Here is an 18,676-nt window from a genome sequence, read left to right as displayed (position 1 = left end):
GACTAGTGGCGGTGGTAAGGGGTCTAGGGCTCCCAGAATATTCTCTCCAATAGATGCATAAGGGAAACCTGATAGCCAGCCGAGGAACCCAGTCCAGTTCCATCATCATTCACCTGCCGGACACTGGCCAGACATGGGGCCCCAGGACGCCTGCACTCAAACCTTACCAAGGTTCTGGGGGGTTATCTAGATATAAGCTTACCTATTGAATTTTGAGAAGGTTCAGAAGGAACAAAAAGATGTGTACGTAAATTCCATGGGTGGACTGGATGGGAACTATGCAAAGGCCCTTGGAGGGGGTCTCTTGGCCATTCTTCTGCTCTAAGGAAAGTCCAGATAAACACGATGGTGGTAGTTTGTCCTATTCTTAATGATGCTGGATGAAGGTGGCTTGCTGACTTCTTCCAAGCCAACCTATTCTAATTCATAACAATAATTACAGTCAGAAGGTGTGCCTTGGCTTACCCAGATCCTCCTCGTCCCCACTAAGATGGTACCTGGTAGAAAGTTGGTTCTCTCTCTCTCTCTCTCTCTCATTCTTTCTCTCAGTCTGTCTCCCCTTCCATTCTCTCTTAATTCGTGGCCCTGTAATGACAAGAAAGGCTAAAGGTTCTCAGGAAGGAATAAAGGCTCCTGGTGAGGGCCAGATATCCTGGCTCCTTTGTCTCCAGCTGGAGTTAAGACCCGCATTCTGTTTCCCAGGGAAGAGATAGGAATAAGTGGGCTGAAGGTGGCCAAGGCCTTTGAACTTCTTTAAGTAGTTTTATTTCTGTAACAAAGGGGGCATGTCTCTAAATTGCATTATTTTCCAATGGAGCCTTTGTTCCCCCCACCCCCATCCCCCACCCCTGACTGACTCTGTTATCTTATCAGCAACCTCCAAAAGTTTTAACTTCTTTCTCATCTTTGGGCCCCAGAGGAAATCTCAGTGGGAGCTACAGTCAACAACTGTTGGGCCCCATTCCCATTTCTCAAACCCCAAGGCGGTGATCCATGCATATCAGGAGGGAGCAAGGGCCCATCCAGCCAAGCTGGGTTAATCACTCCTGACGCCCCTCACTGGTCCTGGCGACCTTTTGTAACTTTCCTGCGAGAGTTTGAGGACGCTTGTTCTGAACCCAAGGGAGAGATAAACAGAACAAGATTGGTCAGGTTCCTTGATCACCAGCCAGCCTCGGGGCAGGTCAGACCTGAGCCCAGATGGCTTAGAACGATGTATAAATTGAGGCACCCATAGCCAGCTCAGGCCTTCTATACGGTGGCTCTCCAAGTCCGCTGTGAAGGCCCTTGGACAGTGACCCCCACTGACAGCAAGCCAGTGACCTTTCTCAGCACCGTTAATCAGCATGACTCCCAGCAACCAGCATTGCTAGGGACTGAGGTTAGGGAGGGCTGGCTGTTGATAACAGGGTTGTGCTTTTTCACTGTGTACACACCAAGGTTGCACAGCCAGCACAGTGAGGGTGTTGGGGGGAACTCTGGTAAATCTCCAGGCCTTTCCTTGCAGGTGGACAGCACTCTTTACTCCCTTTATCAGAAGGGCGCGTCTAGGTGCCTGGGTGGCTGGCTCAGTGGTCGAGTGTATGCCTTTGGCTCAGGTCCTGATCCCGGGACCTGCTTCTTCCTCTGCCTGTGTCTCTGCCTCTCTCTCTCTCTCTCTCTCTCTCTCTCTCTCTCTCTCTGTCTTTCATGATTAAGTAAATAAAATATTAAAAAAAAAAAAAAAGGATGTTTTCATGTGCATCAGGCCAGTGAAATGGAGTCCCAGAGCAGTGAGAACCAGATGCTGCCGATAAGGGCACGGGTTCTCAACCAGGGACAAATTCTCCCCTACCCAGGGAACATTTAGCAATGCCTAAAGACATTCGTGATGGTCACAATTGGGAGGTGCTACTGACATCTAGTGGGTAGAGGCCGGGGATGCTGCTAAACATCTTCTTGCACAGGACAGCCTCCCACAGGTGGAACGACCCAGCCCCCAATGGGCCAACCTCACCTGTGAATCAGTTGCATGAACTAATCCCAGCTTCCAACCACCCCAAGAACAACTAGTGGCCAATCAACTCGACACCAAAACATTCTGCTGCATGTTGAAGCTGGGAATTCCATCTTTGGAGACCATGATCTGGAGTCTGGACCCTGAGCTGATTTCAGTCCCATCCTGCGCAGTTTCAAGCGCCAGCAGAGCGGCGCTATCCTAAGTCTGGTGGCGAGGCCCGGCTGCAGACCACACGCCGGGCACGGCCCACGCGAGGAGCAGCCATCACTTCGCACACCCAAGGATAGGCCCCTCCAAGTAGCCACCACATTCCCCTGCCAAGGCCAGCCTTGCACCTCCCGGGGCTGGCCGTGCCTTGGTGCCCACATTCGAGTGTGGGGGCCTGCTGCCTCCACCCTGGGTCTCGCGCGGGGTCTCAGTGGCAGTGGCTGCCCTGTAGCTAACGGCCCACCTTCCTCCCCTTCCAGGAGGCTGCCTGCGCTTACGTGCTGATCGTGACCGCCGTGTACTGGGTGTCTGAGGCGGTGCCTCTCGGAGCAGCAGCCCTGGTGCCCGCCTTCCTCTACCCGTTCTTCGGAGTCCTCCGATCCAGCGAGGTGAGACCACGTGTGGCCCAGGCCCCCGCTCGGGTCACTGCTGGGCCAGTGAAAGAGGGCTTGAGCTGAAGGGAGAGTCACCAAGCACTTGAGGAGGGGGCTCTCTTCACCCTCTGGAACATCCTCTTAGCACTAAGCCTTTGCACCTGCTGTTCCAGACCCTGAGTTCCTCTCCCATGACCCTCATCTCCCTCAAACTGCCTCTTTCAGGAAGCTTATTTGACTGATCACAGCCAGTCTCTCCTTCAGTCTGAAACCCTCTAGGAACGGTGTGATTGGCACATACAGGCAATGGCTGTTGACCTTTCTCAGCCATTTATAGGTCCACTTAAACTACAAGGCAGGAATCTGAGGCAGGAATCGGGTTTCCCAGGTCTTTGGAATCTTACTATAAACCTGAGCCCGTATACAGTAAGTAGGTGCTCAATAAATGCTTGTTGACGGAGAGGCTTACCATGTTTTCCTGAGTCCTGACAATGTTTTCACCCACTTCCCCTAAAAGAAAATTCTATTCCTTCCTCCCAAACTCAAGATTACGGCATATTCTTTCCTTGACTGCTGCCTACCTGGAACCTGCCATCTTTGCCCTCTTGCCCTCTCTGTCACTTTCGCGCGTGCGCGTGCACACACACATTCTTAGAAGCTCAAACAGCAATTGTCAATAGCAAGCCCAGGCTGTGGTCGGATTTCAGGGCAAACACACCTACCACCAATGGGAAAGAAGAAAAACACAAGCAGAACCCAGAAACAAGACGGAAGATCCTCCCCATTTATTAACACCTGCTTCAGTTTAGACTCTTGTTGCAGCACTTGGACTTTGCCTAGAGTTTCTGGTAAAGATTGAGTGACAGAAACCAGGGACAGAGACACAGAAGAAAGACAAAAGGGCACTAGTGTTTGTAAGCCCCCTAGGGACCAGGCACGACCCTGGAAGTCCCATGTCAGTGACGTGACACCCTTGAGGTCTCTACAAGGTGGGTGTTAGTATTTCTGTTCTACAGATGAGGAAAGAAGTTCAGAGAGAAACTCACTCCAAATCACAAGGTAGGAAGTAGCAGAACTGGATTCAAACTCACACCTATTAGATTTCAAAGTCTATATTCGTGCTTGCTATTTTATCAGATGGACTCAACCGGCCAGCTGGTTTGTTGGTTTGTGTTTGGGATATTTGGCTTTTTGGTTTTCATTGGGTTTTTGTTGTTGTTGTTGTTTTATTCTGTATTCTTTGTTTTGTTTGGCGGTTGGAGGGCTGGTGGCAATGAGTAGCTGTGGTACCCTTAGGATGGGAACCCCCAAACCATCAGCAGTACTTTTATTCCTGGACATGGGTACACCACCAATATCCTGGGGACCCACGTAAACGCTGACCTGTTACCTGAATCACCAGGCAGTCCAATTCCAATGTATCCCCTTCCTTTGTGGAAAAAAAGAGTAGGAAGCCTGGTCCGTGTGCCTGCCTAAAAGAACAACCAGCTGTAAACACGACCTTTCTTAGGAAAAGCATTTAAACTTATTTTCCACATTTCTCTTTAAAAGTGAGAAACCAAACGCCGTGAGTCGTGAGAATAGAGGGCAGAGAAAAAAGGGACTTACAGAAAGAACTAAATCTTCACTAACATTTAAAGTGAGCTAGCTATTAATTAATAGATTCCTATCTTTGTATTTCACTCTGGGCAGCCCCAGAGCTGATAGCATGACTTAGCCTCGAAGGAGATGCTGTCCCTCCGCTCTCCAAGGGCTGCCTGCGGGCAGGAATCCTCGGGAAGGGCGGCCCAACAGTAGAGCTGTTGCCAGGCAACCGGCCATCCAAGGGCCCGCCCCTCTGCCGGGCCAGGAAGGCCAGCCCCATAAGGAGTCTACTGGGTCAGTGGTTTGGGAGGATAACCTGACTCTGTGAGGAGAGAAGGAAGACTGTCCAGGGAAGGATTAGGCATTGTCATTGCTGGGGCTGGAGGTGGAGAGCACTGGAGGAGCCAGAGGGCAAGTCTTGCCATTTGAGGTGAAAAACCCTACCCTGTCCGCCCGGTAAAGTAGCGGGTGGCTGGCGATGATATTCAACGGTGGGGCTGCAGGAAGCAGCTTCAGCCAAACATGGTCTGTTTAGCTGGCTTTGTAGAAGGCAGATGCCACTAAGTAGAGGACGTGGCTTATGACCTTTTGGGAGCCACTCAGCTTTGCAGATGGAGACCTAGACCAAACACCTGTTCCACCAGCAGCAGCCACAGCCCTCTACCAGCATGTGCCGTGGCTCCCCGGCAAAGAGGCAAGCTGGAGGAATCAGGAGCCCCCTTTGCAGACTCATCACCTGCTTGTCACTCCGCAGACCCACCTTGGGCCTGCCTAGCCCTTGCCTTGACTCAAAGTTCTCTCTGATTCCCTCCACCTTTAAAATCCTGCACGATGACCCTTTACAGTGATGCTTCTCCAAAGACCTCAGCTGGAAGTGCTGCTCCCTTCTGGTGGAGCCTACTTGACATCTTCATCCCTTAGATGGTGCATCAGATATCCCTGATAGAAACTTTCTATGTCCATGTCCTCTCCCCACAAAGATTCCCAGCACCCGGGGCTGTAGGCTCTGTGGCCTGGATGCAGTGCCCGGCCTCAGCGAAGGGTTCTTGTTGCAGTGTTTCCTGATGGTGTGGCAAGAGTCTGCTTTCCCTGAAGGAAGGCCTGTGTGTAGGATCAGCGTGACTCTGGGACCATGGCTTTTGTCCCTCACGTTAACGCATTGGGCATTCGGAAGAGCATCTTCTGAGTTCTGTCTCTACCATGTGCCATGTGGGATGTTCCAGGTACCCTGAGGGTGACAAAAATAAAACACACAATCTCTGCCCTCTGGAGTCGCACAGCTGATGCTCTGGAGTCGCCCACTGCCAGCTTGGACGTATGCGTACAAATGGTTAATGTTTGTGGTGTGGCGATGACACGACGGTCAGCAGGTGTTAAGAGTTTGTTGCATGCAGAGCTTAGACTTCCTTCTCTGTGTCTTGCTGCAAAGAGATACAAAATGATAGAAATGCCTCCTGACCTTGAGAAGCTTCAATTCCAAAAGAGAGAAGGCACAAACCAAATGGGAAAACACAGAAGACCCATGTGGTAATGCCTCGTTTTCTGCCACTGCAGAGGATTCACACAATTCCCCTAGAGGGAAGGTTCTAGATAAATGAAACTTACCCCACCAAGCATCCAAACTTTGCGTTGATTGCGTTTTGATCGACGCCTTTCTAGAAGGCTTTATAATTTCCCTAGCCTTTTTAAACAGAAGTCGTTGAATACAAATTAACTTTTTCTTTGGAGCCTTCAAAATTTCCAGAGGGAAAAAAAATTCTCAATCAAAGGAGCCAGTGTAGGCTGGATGATAGCGCAGCTGAGCAACTCGAGTGCTGGCTGAACAGCTGAACCTAAAGAATCTTGAGTAACATATTGGCAGTGGACTAGAGAGAGAGCCCAAATGAAAATATAAAATGGCACGTTATCAGATCTGCAGATGACTCCAAGCTGGATGGACCAACTAATGTCTGATGACGGAATCAATGCTGACAGGATGAGACAATGGCCTGGAACTGACAAAATGAAGTTTAATAGGGATGAATGTTAACAGTTTGTGTGACCAAGACCCTTGGCTTTTAGTTGAGTACGGATTCTAGTATGAATCATCCATCAGCCCAATGTGGCTGCCAAAATCTGGAGCATTTACCATATGCCAGGCACCCTGGGAGGTCCTCTACATGCTCTTCATCACTTAATCCTCTGGAAAGTAGTTATTCTATCTTTACAGAGGAGTTCAGAAATTCAAGTCCAGAGAGGTTAAGGAACTTACTAAGGGGTGGAGCTTGGACTTGAACCCAGGAGTGTGTGATTCCAGAACTTGTGCCCTTAACCACTGGCCAATATGTACCGAAGTCTACTGAGTTAATAAATGTATGTGTCCAGAGCCTCAAACTCTAGGTAAGGAGCTCATGCAGTGGTGGGTGGCCAAGATGTCAAAAATCAAGAATGTGAGTCACATGGGGAATGAAGGGAAAACTCAGAGGGACGTGATTTCTGGCTTCTGCAGCGCAACATATGAGGCTCAGAGGGTCAAACCAGAACCAGAGTCCAAGCGCCATAAGAGAGACCCTCTCCATGTGAGGGAAGATGCTGGAATGGGCTGCCGTGCTAGAAGGGGCTGCCATGGGGGGTCTGGGTATTCCTGTCCCTGGGAATTCAAGCCAGGTGACCGTGTCAGGGACATTAGAGGTAGATTTTGTGCCTTGAGAGAGGGGATGGATTCAAGGGGCCCCTTGACTTTGAGATTCTATGATCTTCTTGTTAGCATCCTGCCACTACTTTCCTTCCACTGGTATCCAGAGCTCAGGCCTGGATGTTAGGTTTGTTCTTTATTTGGTCTCCAGCATGACGCTCATTGCTATCATTATATCTGCCTCAGAAGCCCTCTATGCCCTTCTAAGGTGCTGCCGAGCCAGGGACAGTACCGGTGTCCATGAAGTTAGCTCAGATTTACTGTTTCTAGGAGGGCCGGAGCGAGAGTGCTGTCCGGGGCAGTAAGAGGCATGGTTTGAAGGATAGGGCTTGGGAATAGTCTCTGGGGTGTCCAAAGTCAGGAACCACTTCCAGCAGAGATGACACCTGCTTCTATGTCTCCCCTTCCCAACACACACTCACACGCACACACTCCCTCTCTGCTGTCTCCATGACCCTGCACTGCAGGCCCCTGGCAAGTCTCCTTCACATTCTAGCCCCTGCTAGGGCAGGAAAGACAGCAAGACAGCTCCAGCTGGGGTAACAAAACGGCCTCTGCAGCCGCAGGACACTGGAGCTCGATGTCATGAATCTGCTTCCCTGTTGGTACTGATCTTTCTGACCTGCCAGATTCCTGACCATCACCTAGACCCTGACTTTCTCTGTTTCTTTAAACCTGGGAGCCTTTTGTATACCACTCACCCCTCTGCCTTTCTGGCCTCTGCTCCCCACAGAGGCTGACCCCCCTGCGTACAGGCCTGTGGGGAGGTAGGCTGAGCAGCAGGACATGGCCACCTGCCTGAACCCACCCAGATGCAGCCCAGAGCCGAGCTTCACAGCCTTTTGAGGGAGGAACCTACAGATGTGGCAGCCTTTTGAGGCCAAGTTAACATTTCTGGGGTAAGAGCTTCTCCCTGCATAGGAGCCAGCCCCTTTGCCTCTGGACTCAGAGCCCAGCCCCCTGCTTTAGTTTCCTCCACTGGGGGCAGTTCGTAAGGTCCCAGAGAAGAAACAGGGGTTGCTTTATGGGTCAGCATCCCCAGGAGCTAAGTCGACTTCTGGGCCAGGTCAGCACTCATCTGAGTCTCTCTGCTTTAGACCTCTCTAGGGTACAGTTGGCAAAGAATGCTTTTGTAGCAACAAAACCTTTTCTTTAAACCACATCTTAGGAGACTCGATACATAAAACAGATGCAAGAGGAAGTCCTACGCAAACTGGGCATGGAAGCACAGTGCCCCCACTGCCTGGGCCCTCCCCACAGGCCTCCTGAAATTTCTGAGGCAGTGAGGGTGGTTCACAAACCTCTGGCCTTGGGGAGTGCAGTTAGGTGATTAGGAGGGTGTTGGAGCCTGCACAGATTCATCTAGCAGGAACAGCATTCCTCTCCCCAGGGAAAGGCCTAGAGTCAGCCACACTGGATTTGGCTGCCTTGCTGGGGCGCCAGCTGGAATGAAGTAGTGTGAGCTCCAGTTCTGGCTGGGGGCTTAGCTTCGGGCTGAGGGGGATCCAATACAGGTCTCCCCTCCTGGGGTCTAGAGGACCTCACTGCAAAATTGTTCAGATGTCCAAAACCACCTCAAAATGTCCAAAATGGCCAGAGGTGCCCACTGGTGTCCTGAGGGGCCACCACATTCCCACCACTGGTAGGGGCTCCCACAGCTGACCTGCAGAGTGCTGACTGCCTACCTTTCTGGGGCACCCACCCAGGGCCGCCAGATGTCCGCAGCAGGACACCGCCCGATCCACCACACATCATGGGGTCTCTGGCTGCTGCCACCATGAGCCAGTAAACTGGCAGCGTGGAAAGGGTCAGGACCCAAGCTGGGAGTAGGGTAGAACTGAGTTTGGATCCAGTTTTGTCACTAACTAGTTTTGAGCAAGTTGTATAATCTCTGCAAACTGAGAAAAATTTACTCGTCTGAAAAATGAGGACGTAGAAATAGCAACCTCCCAGGGGGCTGTGAGGCTTTTCCGTTCTGGTGAGCGTGTGGCGGCAGGCAGGACCGGTTGGTCCAGGGGCCTCCTCCACCGGGATGGCCCCAGGGAGGCCGACTCACACTCCTCCTGAGAAGAGCACCGAGCTGAGCCTGCTTCCAGCGCCTAGGAAGAGAGCCACAACCTGTTTTAAATATTTAAAACCTAACGAATCTAGAGATCAATAAATAATTCCACCTTCAGAGAAAGTAATGTCTTAAAAGCTCATCAACTAACGGAGGTCGCCTGCAGTTCACTAACTGCGAACCCTTCTGTCCTCAGGCCTCTCTATCCAGCCTGGAGCACTACGTTCTTCCCGTGTGCTCACACTTGGCCAAGAAACCTTGGAGGAACCTCTGGTTTTTAGGTCCGCCTTGCTCCTCCTTATTTCATTTCTTTCTCTTATTCCCTCCTTGGGTCATGCTGATCTACCTGGCATCACTCTCAATCTCATCGTGAAGCTTTTTGTTTTTTTTTTAAACTTATTTAATAACATGGACACTTATTGAGCACTTCCTGTATGCCAGGCACCATTGTAAGACCCCCGCCTGCCTAGCTTGCCAAGAGCCTCCAGCCCACCTGCAGAGAAGCAACGACCCTTCACTCCCAGCTAGTCCTAGGCCCAGGACCCATGCGATTGCCCTTCTGGGCCCCCCCTTTCCAAGCAGCCTCCTTGAACACAGTCCAGGAACCCCTCCGCTCTCTAGGCTCAGGGGTCTGGCAATGGAGAAAAGCTGCAGAGCAGAAAAGCCACCACAAAACCACCACCACCAACAGGGCAGAAAGCGAGGACTCTCCCCAGGGGAGGAGCCCTCCTGTGGGGACCCTACTTCTCCTTGCCAGTAATTCCAACAAGTGTCGTTGCCTGGGTTCCTAACTCAGAGAATATTAGTCTGAGAAACGAGGGAGTGGGGAAAGGAGGGCCCCCAACAAGCAGGAGCAAGCAACGCATTTTAGAAAACAATGAATGAAAATAAGCCTCAAGAATCCTGGTAGCCTGGTGTTCCCTGGGAGGTTCTGAATAATCGAGGTTTTCTTGTAAAACAACAACAACAACAGTGGGCTGGATAGCTAACAAGCACCGCCACTGGATAGAATTTTACTTTATAAAAGTGGCAGGCGGCCTTGTGCCAGGACGGCTCTGGGTACGCAAGGCCTCAGAGCAGGTCAGCCTTCGTGCAGAGCGCAGTGACAGGAGGAGCTGCCCACAGTCCCGGCTGCCAAGCTGGCGGGCCCTGCTAGCTGATTTGCCTCCGTCGCTTGCTCTCCAACAACAGCTTTACAAAAGGTGGGAACTCACATAATCTTTTTTTCTTCTTCTTCCTTAAATTTTAGATGTATAAATGAAGCCCAGAGAGGTTGAATAGCTTGCCTGGGGTCACACAGCTGAGTCCTGGCTGACTCTGGAGGCCTTGCTCTGCCCCGCTTGGCTGTGCTGCTTCCCAATCACAACCTCCACCCAGGCTGGCTGGCCCAAGCCCCTGGCACGGCTTCCCAGGGGGCAGGGAGGACACCCCAATAGACCTAGGCCCACCAGACACCAAGTGTGAAAACAGCCCAGAGCCAGTACTCCTGGGAAGCCGGGCCTCGGGCTTACAGTGGCCCAGGCCCGCCTCTGCAGGACCAGTGTCAGGACTGTGACCATGAATGGAGACAGATGCGTGTCAGGGAGACCTAGAAGACCTGCCCCCCGCCCCCCGCCCCTGCCAGAGCTGCACTAGCTGCATGGTTTCCCAGGGGCCCACCCTGAGGACGTGTGGTACAGCAGCTTCAGATTCAGATGCCCCACCCCGCACCCTCAGACCTTGAGGACTTCCTGAACCCCTCTGGGTCCTTCCTCACCTGCAAGGTGAGGTGCTAACATTCCCTGACTCCTAGACTGTTGGAGCGCTCCAACGAGAAAGTGAATGTGAGATGCAAAACTCCTGGCACAGAGAAGGCACCCTGCAGGTGGGTTCCTTTCTCCTTCCCCTTGAGAGGAATCCCAAGAACGTGGCCCCACAGTCCTGTAGGCTCTGGGCTCCTCAAATGCCACCACCACCCGCATTCTATTCTGCTACATGCCAAAGAGGCAGAAAATGAAAATGTTGCCAGGCAGTCCCCTGGGAAAGTAACCCCGAGACTTTGTAAAGGCTTTTTGCAGTTGGGGTGGGGGGCCCTTGGGTGGCTCAGCGGTTGAGCATCTGCCTTTGGCTCAGGTCATGATCTCAGGGTCCTGGGATCGAGTCCCGCATCGGGCTCCCCAAAGGGAGCCTATTTCTCCCTCTGCCTGTGTCTCTGCTTCTCTCTGCGTCTCTCTCTTTTTTTATATGTGTATATTTTTACTGGAGTTCGATTTGCCAACATACAGTATAATACCCAGTGTATCTCTCATTAAAAAAAAAAAAAAAAGGCTTTGCAGGGGCCTGGAGTCATGGGAGTCATGGGGCCAGTAGAGGGACCAGTCCCTCTACTCATGTCTTCCATAGGTTTCCTTCCTCAGTAGATAGAGGAAAAGAAAACACCGAGTCCGCCCCAGAGCTGCCCACCCCAGACTTCCAGGAAAGTTCGGGTGCAGTAAGACAGGTCTCGGATGCCCTGAGGCATCCCCGCGGTGCCCCCCCTCCCACCAGGGCACCATCTTCCCTGATGCTCCCGCAGCCCAGAGGCCTCCCGGCCGCTCCCAGAGGAGACTGTGCCCTAGAGTCACCAGCCCGCAGAGCCAGGGAGTCTTCCCTGCCCGCAGGAAGCACCAGTGACAGTGCCAGCTGACGACTGGGCTGGGGGACAAGAACTAGATTAAGCAGAAGCAGAGGGCTCTTCCAGGAAATGGTCACGGGGAGGGCAGGTGACCCTTCTTGTCCTACATAGAGCTCATCCAGGAAACACAAGGACCTCTCCATGGGACACGAAGGGGACGGGAGGGAGAAACGGAGCGTGCTGCTTTGTCGTGGCTTCTAGGCTGCCAAAGGGTCAGCAGGGTTTAAAAAATCAAATAATACGGAACCACAAGGCAAAACCAGCAGCTGCCTTCCCCACCCCTCGCCCTCTGCACCCCCACCGAGCCCCCCCACCCCCACCCAGGGCCACTAATTTTCTTCTTCGTTAACTGATTCTTCTGGAATTAAACACCATATAGGTTTTCTTTCTTTTATTTTTTTTTAAGATTTTATTTTTAATAATCTCTATACCCATGCGGGGCTGGGACTCACAACCCAGAGATCCAGAGTGGCGTGCTCTACCTGCTGAGCCAGCCGGGCTCCCCTCTTACTTGATATTCTTATATTAATTCTTGGGTTATCACTTGTAGACACTCTCAGTTGACTTGTGAGGACAGCAGACGAGGATTTTGTCCTCTTACACCCCCCGCTTCTCCTCCTGGTAAAGGTACACATGGTTTCTGTGAATTCAATAATCAACGTTTACCAGTAGGATTATGTCGCTTTTGCTTATTTCCAACACCACATAGTTTACTATATTTACGTTTCCTCCAATTTTCAGCTTTCCTGCAATGAGAAATGTTCTTGTTTTCCCCCTTTACAGAGGGTCTCTACATTAGAAGTTCAACGCCTCTGTATCTTTTCCTGCCCGTTTCTGTCATGGTTCCCTCGTTGGGAACAACTCCAGGGTGTGAGAAATATTTATTGAGCATCTACTTTTGCATCTTGGACTCCTAGAGGTTAAGAGATACTCAAAGAAGCATGGCCCTTGGCCTGTTGGCAGCCTAAAATTAAGTTGAGAGAGACGAGAGAGGTACACATAAAAAAAAAACAAAACAAAACAAAACAAAAAACAGTGTAAGCATGAAGCAACATAGTCAAGCGTCGCCCTGGCTGCTCTGTGAGGGGTGGAATTATGGTGCCCACAGGGAATGTTCTAGAGTCAGAGGCCAGAGTCATAGGAGTTTTCTTCTTTCACGAGGAAGGCCTCAACTGGGATTTGAAATCTGATTATAAAACAGAGAAGAGGGCAGCCCTGGTGGCTCAGCGGTTTAGTGCCGCCTCTGGCCCAGGGTGTGATCCTGGAGCCCCGGGATCGAGTCCCGCATCTGGTTCCTTTCGTGGAGCCTGCTTCTCCCTCTGCCTTGTCTCTGCCTCTCTCTGTGTGTGTCTCTCATGAATAAATAAATAAAATATTTAAAAAAAATAAAAATAAAACAGAGAAGAGAATGTTCCAAGTGGAGAAATCAATGCAGGGTTGATCTGCAGACCTCAAACACAGAAGCATCTAAACAACCCCAGCTTTAACTTCCTTGTCGTTAAGGGGCAGGAAGGAGTTAATTACTGGTGCTTGGTTGTGGAAGAGAAAATTCTTGTTCGTAGGAAACAGTCACTGAAGTGTTTTCGGGAAAAAGCTAAAACATACGTGACTTACCCTCAAACAGTTCAGGGGAAAAAAAATATAGACAGTGTATGGGCATTCCTTATACTGTTATCACTTTGGAACTCTGCAACTTTGGAATTATTTGGAGTTATTTATTTATTTTTAAGATTTTATTTATTGGAGAGAGAGAGAGCACGTGGGCATAAGCAGGGGCAGGGAGCATCAGAGGCAGAGGGAGAAGCTGACTCCCCACTGAGCAGGGAGCCTGATGTGCGGAACTCGATCCCAGGACCCTGAGATCATGACCTGGGCCGAAGGCAGACACCTAACTGACTGAGCCACCCAGTCAGTTATTTGCAGTTATTTAAATTTTTAAGAGTTTTTAAGGATTTAAAGCAAGCTACAAAGATACCCTCAAGGAAATAATCACATTTATATAAAGTTGATGATTTAAACAGATTCTTTGTTCCATTTGTAGTCTTAAAAAAAGGAATCAGCCTAAACATTCAATGAAAGGAAAATGGGCCAAATTCTGTGGTATGTTATGTCTCTATTAACATGAATTTTTCCAAAACAGTGAAGTCAAATAAGAAAATGATCAGGGTCTGATGTTAAGGTGGGAGGAGCAGAATATAAAACTACATACTGTATAAATCTGATTATGTGCCTATGTAGACATAAAGTAGAAATATACCAAAGTAAGGACAGTGGTAGGATTAAGGGTAGTTTCACCTTTAAACTTTTCTATGAAGTTTTCCATAATGAGCATGTATTAATTTTCTAATAAAAAAAATGAACATAACTTTCTAAAAAGCCAAAGGAAAAAATGAGATTTGGGGATGAACCCAGAGTTATTTTACGCTTTAAATTTTTAGTGGGGGGACGCCTGGGTGGCGCAGCGGTTTGGCGCCTGCCCTTGGCCCAGGGCACGATCCTGGAGACCCAGGATCGAATCCCACGTCGAGCTCCCTGCATGGAGCCTGCTTCTCCCTCTGCCTGTGTCTCTGCCTCTCTCTCTCTCTCTGTGACTATCATAAATAAAAAAATGTTTAAGGATTAAGATAAAATTACATGCTTATTCATTGAAATGATATCATAATTAAATACAGAGCACTCAAATATTTTTTAAGCCTGACGAAGACCCACCCTGTTGGGTCCCTGGGCAGGTTAAATGAAATGATCTCTGTGAAGTCCTTAGAACGGCACCTGCGAGCGCGTGTGTACATCGTATACATGCACGATCTCAAACACGCTGTTACCAACCTCACCTCCCTGCTTCTTGCTCACCAGCATCTGGTTGAGAATGAATTGTGGGGACGCCCGGGGGGCTGCGCGGTGGAGCGTCTACTCGGCTCAGGTCATGACCCTGGGGTCCTGGGTTCGAGTCCTGCGCCGCACTCCCTGCAGGGAGCCTGCTTCTCCCTCTGCCTGTGGCTCTGCCTCTTTGCGTGTGTCTCAGGAATAAGTAGATGAGATCTTGAGAGAGAGAGAGGATGGGCTGTGTTGGGCTGGGCTGCGCCCCGGCCGGCGGGAGGGCTGAGCCGCCGTGTCCCCGCAGGTGGCCGCTGAGTACTTCAAGAACACCACGCTGCTGCTGGTGGGCGTCATCTGCGTGGCGGCGGCCGTGGAGAAGTGGAACCTGCACAAGCGCATCGCTCTGCGCATGGTCCTGATGGCCGGAGCCAAGCCGGGCATGTGAGTAGCCCCCGGGGTGCCCCGCGCAGCGCCTCTGCAGCTCCCCGGGGCCACCTGGCCAGGGTCCCAGGCCACAGGGTGACATCCCGGTTGTTTCCCTACTAACGGGGATGCAATGACATCAGGGCTGCTGGGCTCCTGCCTGTCCCCTCCGCCAGAGGCCCCCGATCTGAGACTTGAGTGTGTGACTCTGGTGTCATTTATGATCACACTCTAAATACCTTATCTGAGCAACCTAGACTTCGCGGCAGCAAGTCACAAAACCCGGGGTAGGTCACAACCTACCTCGTTGGGTAAAACGAGGCAGATGCCCACGAACTGTTTCTCAACCTTTGCGGGTGTAACAGGGACCGGGCCAGACAAGGAAGTGGGTGTCTTCTCCTCTGTCGCTTAAGGAGCCGTGGAGGTGTCCTCCCCTCCACCCTGAGCTTTCGCTGTCCCCGCCCAGACATGTGGCCTCTGATCTGGCGTCGGAGATGCGCTGCTGCGCGCTGGGCCCTGGCCTCTTGTCTGTCGGGGGCCAGGAGCGCCAGCGGAGACATTCCCAACCTCGGGGAACGTGTGGGCAAGTCGGGATTGACGCTTCTGTGTTAACCTCACCTCTACTGCAATCGAACAACACTACTCCTCTCTTCCCTTTGGAACACAGGTCTTACCTCCTGCTGTTTACGGCTTCCTTGCGACATTTTATATAAGCTGCCCTGACTCCTTTGGGAGCCCAATAGAGTATAAATAAATAATACGGCACCAGTTTTCAACAGTAGTCACTTCGATGGACACAGGTCCATGCCTCAAAGGAGATTCCTATCTCCCACTTAACTACAGCTTAATCTGGTGTTAACTTGTCCCCTTGCTCAGTAATAAACGTGCACCCACACTCCACCTACTAGGCACACAGCGGCATCTACACATGGCGTTGGGACTCCGCAGCTCTTTGAAACCTCTGTGTACTCAAGCTCAGAGTCCAACTCAAGAATGCTTACCCCATCGCATCCCCACTCTTCCTCATTTAACCATCCCCCGGCATGTTTCCACCACACCCCCCCCCCCCCCACTGCGGTGCTCTCTGTCTGCTGCTGGGGGGCCAGGTCAGGCAAGCTCAGGTCGCCGTCAACCTAAACAGAAACATCACCAGGACGTGGGCCTGCCTAACATAATCCACACGATAGATGCGCTGTCCCCACATTGCGTGAGGCCAGCGACCCCATCCCAAGTCATAAATGTGGATAAGTCTTTACGTTGGCTTGTCTTATGGATGTGAGAATCATGTCTGCTCCGACACATTGTATGTCCTCAAAGGCAAAGCAAAACACCTTGAAAGTTATTTTTGTTAGTGTTTTCCTCCAAGTGTTGACTCCTCAAGATCTGCTGGAAAAGTGCACACAGTGATATGGGACACTTGTGTGGCTTGGTGGGGGCTGTGCTTTCAGCAAGCTGGCAGTGGGGCAGGGGGTGGGCGAAACTGTGAACTCCATACGTTAGTCTCTATTTGGTCACTAGTAACTCCGGTCACGTGGCTGCGAAGCAAGGACTGTAATTGTGCCTGAAGAATGGCTGGCTGCAGGGCAAAAGAAGAATTCCATTATACATAAAACACACATCTTTACCAAGTTAATGCCTGCAGAGTCGAGCAATCAGTAGGTCTCTGCCCTGTGCACCTACGAGCAAAGCTAGTCTTCGCTTAAGGAAGGGCTTTTTCTAGCTGAGGCCATGAGCCCGTGAAGTGTGATTTATCCATTAAACAAATATTAATTTAATGTTTACTCTGTGCCAAGTCCTGGGAGTACAAAGCTGAATGCACCACATAAGACCCCGACCTTCTGGATACACGCCAGCACCCCGCCCTTCTCTAGGCCGGCTCCATAGGGTTTGTTAGGAGGCCCCAAAGGAGCCCTGTGAAGTGAGCGGGGTGGCCCCTGGGAGATGCCATGCTGTGGAACCATGCCCCAGCGCCCCTGCCTTGCAGGCTGCTGCTCTGCTTCATGTGCTGCACCACAATGCTCTCCATGTGGCTCTCCAACACGTCTACCACCGCCATGGTGATGCCCATCGTGGAGGCCGTGCTGCAGGAGCTGGTCAGTGCCGAGGAGGAGCAGCTCGTGGCTGGCAACTCCAGCGCCGAAGAGGCCGAGCCCATCAGTACAGTTTGCTGGAGTTCACCTCCCCTTTGCCCCTGGCCCCTCCTCTTGTGACACTGCCCAGCTCAGACCCCTCACCTATGCCCCTCTCCTCCCCTCTGTTCCAGACCAGCCCTTGAACCTCAAGCTCCCTTGTAACCCTGCATTCCTGGCCTTTCCTTCCTCCCCTCTCACAGCAGCCACCACTGCTCCTTTCCATGCACCCCTCACCCCAACACTCAAGGGTTCTGACAACACCCTGGGCTGCCTGTGTGTCTGCAAGCCCTGCCATGCTTTCAGAGCAGAGGGAAGGGGAGTTGCCATGCATGCCTCCAGCAAGATATGCCCTCCCCATTCAGCCCCAGCCCTGAGCCCGGGCCCTACACGGTTAGCTCCGCCTCCACGTCTCACGTCTGCTTTCCTTTGCTACTGCAGGTCTTGATGTAAACAACAGCCAACCCTCTCTGGAACTCATCTTTGTCAATGAAGAGTGAGTATGACTGCCCTCCTCTCAGACAGAGTCTCGCCAGGCCTTTTCCAGAGGTCAGGAAAGCTGGTACCTGAGCTCCTAGAGAGCTCTTTCATTTTTTTTTTTTTTAAGATTTTATTTATTTATTCATGAGAGACACAGAGAGAGAGGCAGAGACACGCTGTGGGACTCGATCCCGGGATTCCAGGATCATGTCCTGGGCCGAAGGCAGACGCCCCACCATTGAGCCCCCCAGGCGTCCTTAGAGAGCTCTTTTAGATGTAAGGGCCAAGCTCACATCTTGCAACACCACTACTTTCCTCTGCCCCAATTTCCTCTCTGTACCTGGGAACCACCTGCCAAGATCCAGAGGGCAACTCCTCAACCACAGGGTGTTGCAGTCATGCGGGAAGAGACAGACGGGCTCAATCTGATTGTCTGCACATCTGCCAAGTAGAATCTCATCGGAACTGCATCCTTAGGAAAATCATACATTTAATTAATGGAAAAAGCATAATAAATGTCACCGGAGATGCTCGGAGAATCACAAAGTATCTTCTAGATACTAGATGTGGTCTTATTAGATTGGGCCTTGCCAGATACGACAGGGAAAGATGAGGTGACGGGCAGTGGAGCTGAGGACAGTTGATGAAAGAGCTGTGTGGGGGCCGAGAGAAGCTAAAACAGGAGAAACACCCCCCCAAACATTCGTGGGAACCAGATCCATTAACAGCTCACTTCTCCCAGAAATTGTATATCAACATGTGGCCTTCAAGGGGTACTGTGAGGAATAGTGCCTGGAAAAGCTGGGTGTGCAGCAGAGCTGAGTTCTGCAGTCTGGTGTCTTCATGGGCAACGAGAGCTGCCCGAGCGGAACTGGGAGAGCCCCAAGGGTGGGGACGAGCTCCGCTCCCCCCAACCACCGCTGCCTTCCGTCACGACAGCCCCGTCCCAGTCCACGGCCCTGATGAAATCTCAGGCAAACCTCGCTTCTCTCTGGTTCTTTTCGGTGTTGGAACACAACGAGCTCCTTCGCAGATAGTCCACAGTCTGGTCCCCACTCATCAAAACTTTGGCCTCTCGGCTGCAGCACCTGCTGCCTATCCCCCAGGCCTGCAGGGTCAGAGGTCAGAGTGCATGGGGACAGACTCCTCTCTCAGCCTCCCTTTTCCCAACCTCTGGGCCCTGCTCTCCCTCTGCTGCTTCCGACCTCTGCGGGCATCCTCCCCTCTCTGAGACCCCCTGGCCCTCTCACTTGCAGGGGCCCCCCTTCAGTGTCCCT

At 51.5% G+C, this 18,676-nt stretch overlaps 1 protein-coding gene across 1 annotated transcript in view; it reads left to right on the top strand.

The window, feature by feature from the left end:
• The window catches only part of SLC13A4 (solute carrier family 13 member 4), a 43,118-nt gene that overhangs the window by 3,914 nt on the left and 20,528 nt on the right, over positions 1-18,676 (top strand). The window contains exons 2-5 of the mRNA XM_041751280.1: positions 2,467-2,595; positions 14,672-14,808; positions 16,775-16,947; positions 17,361-17,415. Coding sequence (XP_041607214.1) covers positions 2,467-2,595; positions 14,672-14,808; positions 16,775-16,947; positions 17,361-17,415 — 494 coding nt within the window. The remainder of the gene's footprint in view (positions 1-2,466; positions 2,596-14,671; positions 14,809-16,774; positions 16,948-17,360; positions 17,416-18,676) is intronic.

Source organism: Vulpes lagopus, chromosome 4 (genome assembly GCF_018345385.1).
Source record: "Vulpes lagopus strain Blue_001 chromosome 4, ASM1834538v1, whole genome shotgun sequence".
In the NCBI taxonomy this organism is placed as follows: Eukaryota; Metazoa; Chordata; class Mammalia; order Carnivora; family Canidae; genus Vulpes; species Vulpes lagopus.
The sequence above is the reverse complement of the archived record's forward strand: the minus strand, read 5'-3'. Positions and strand labels throughout refer to the sequence as shown.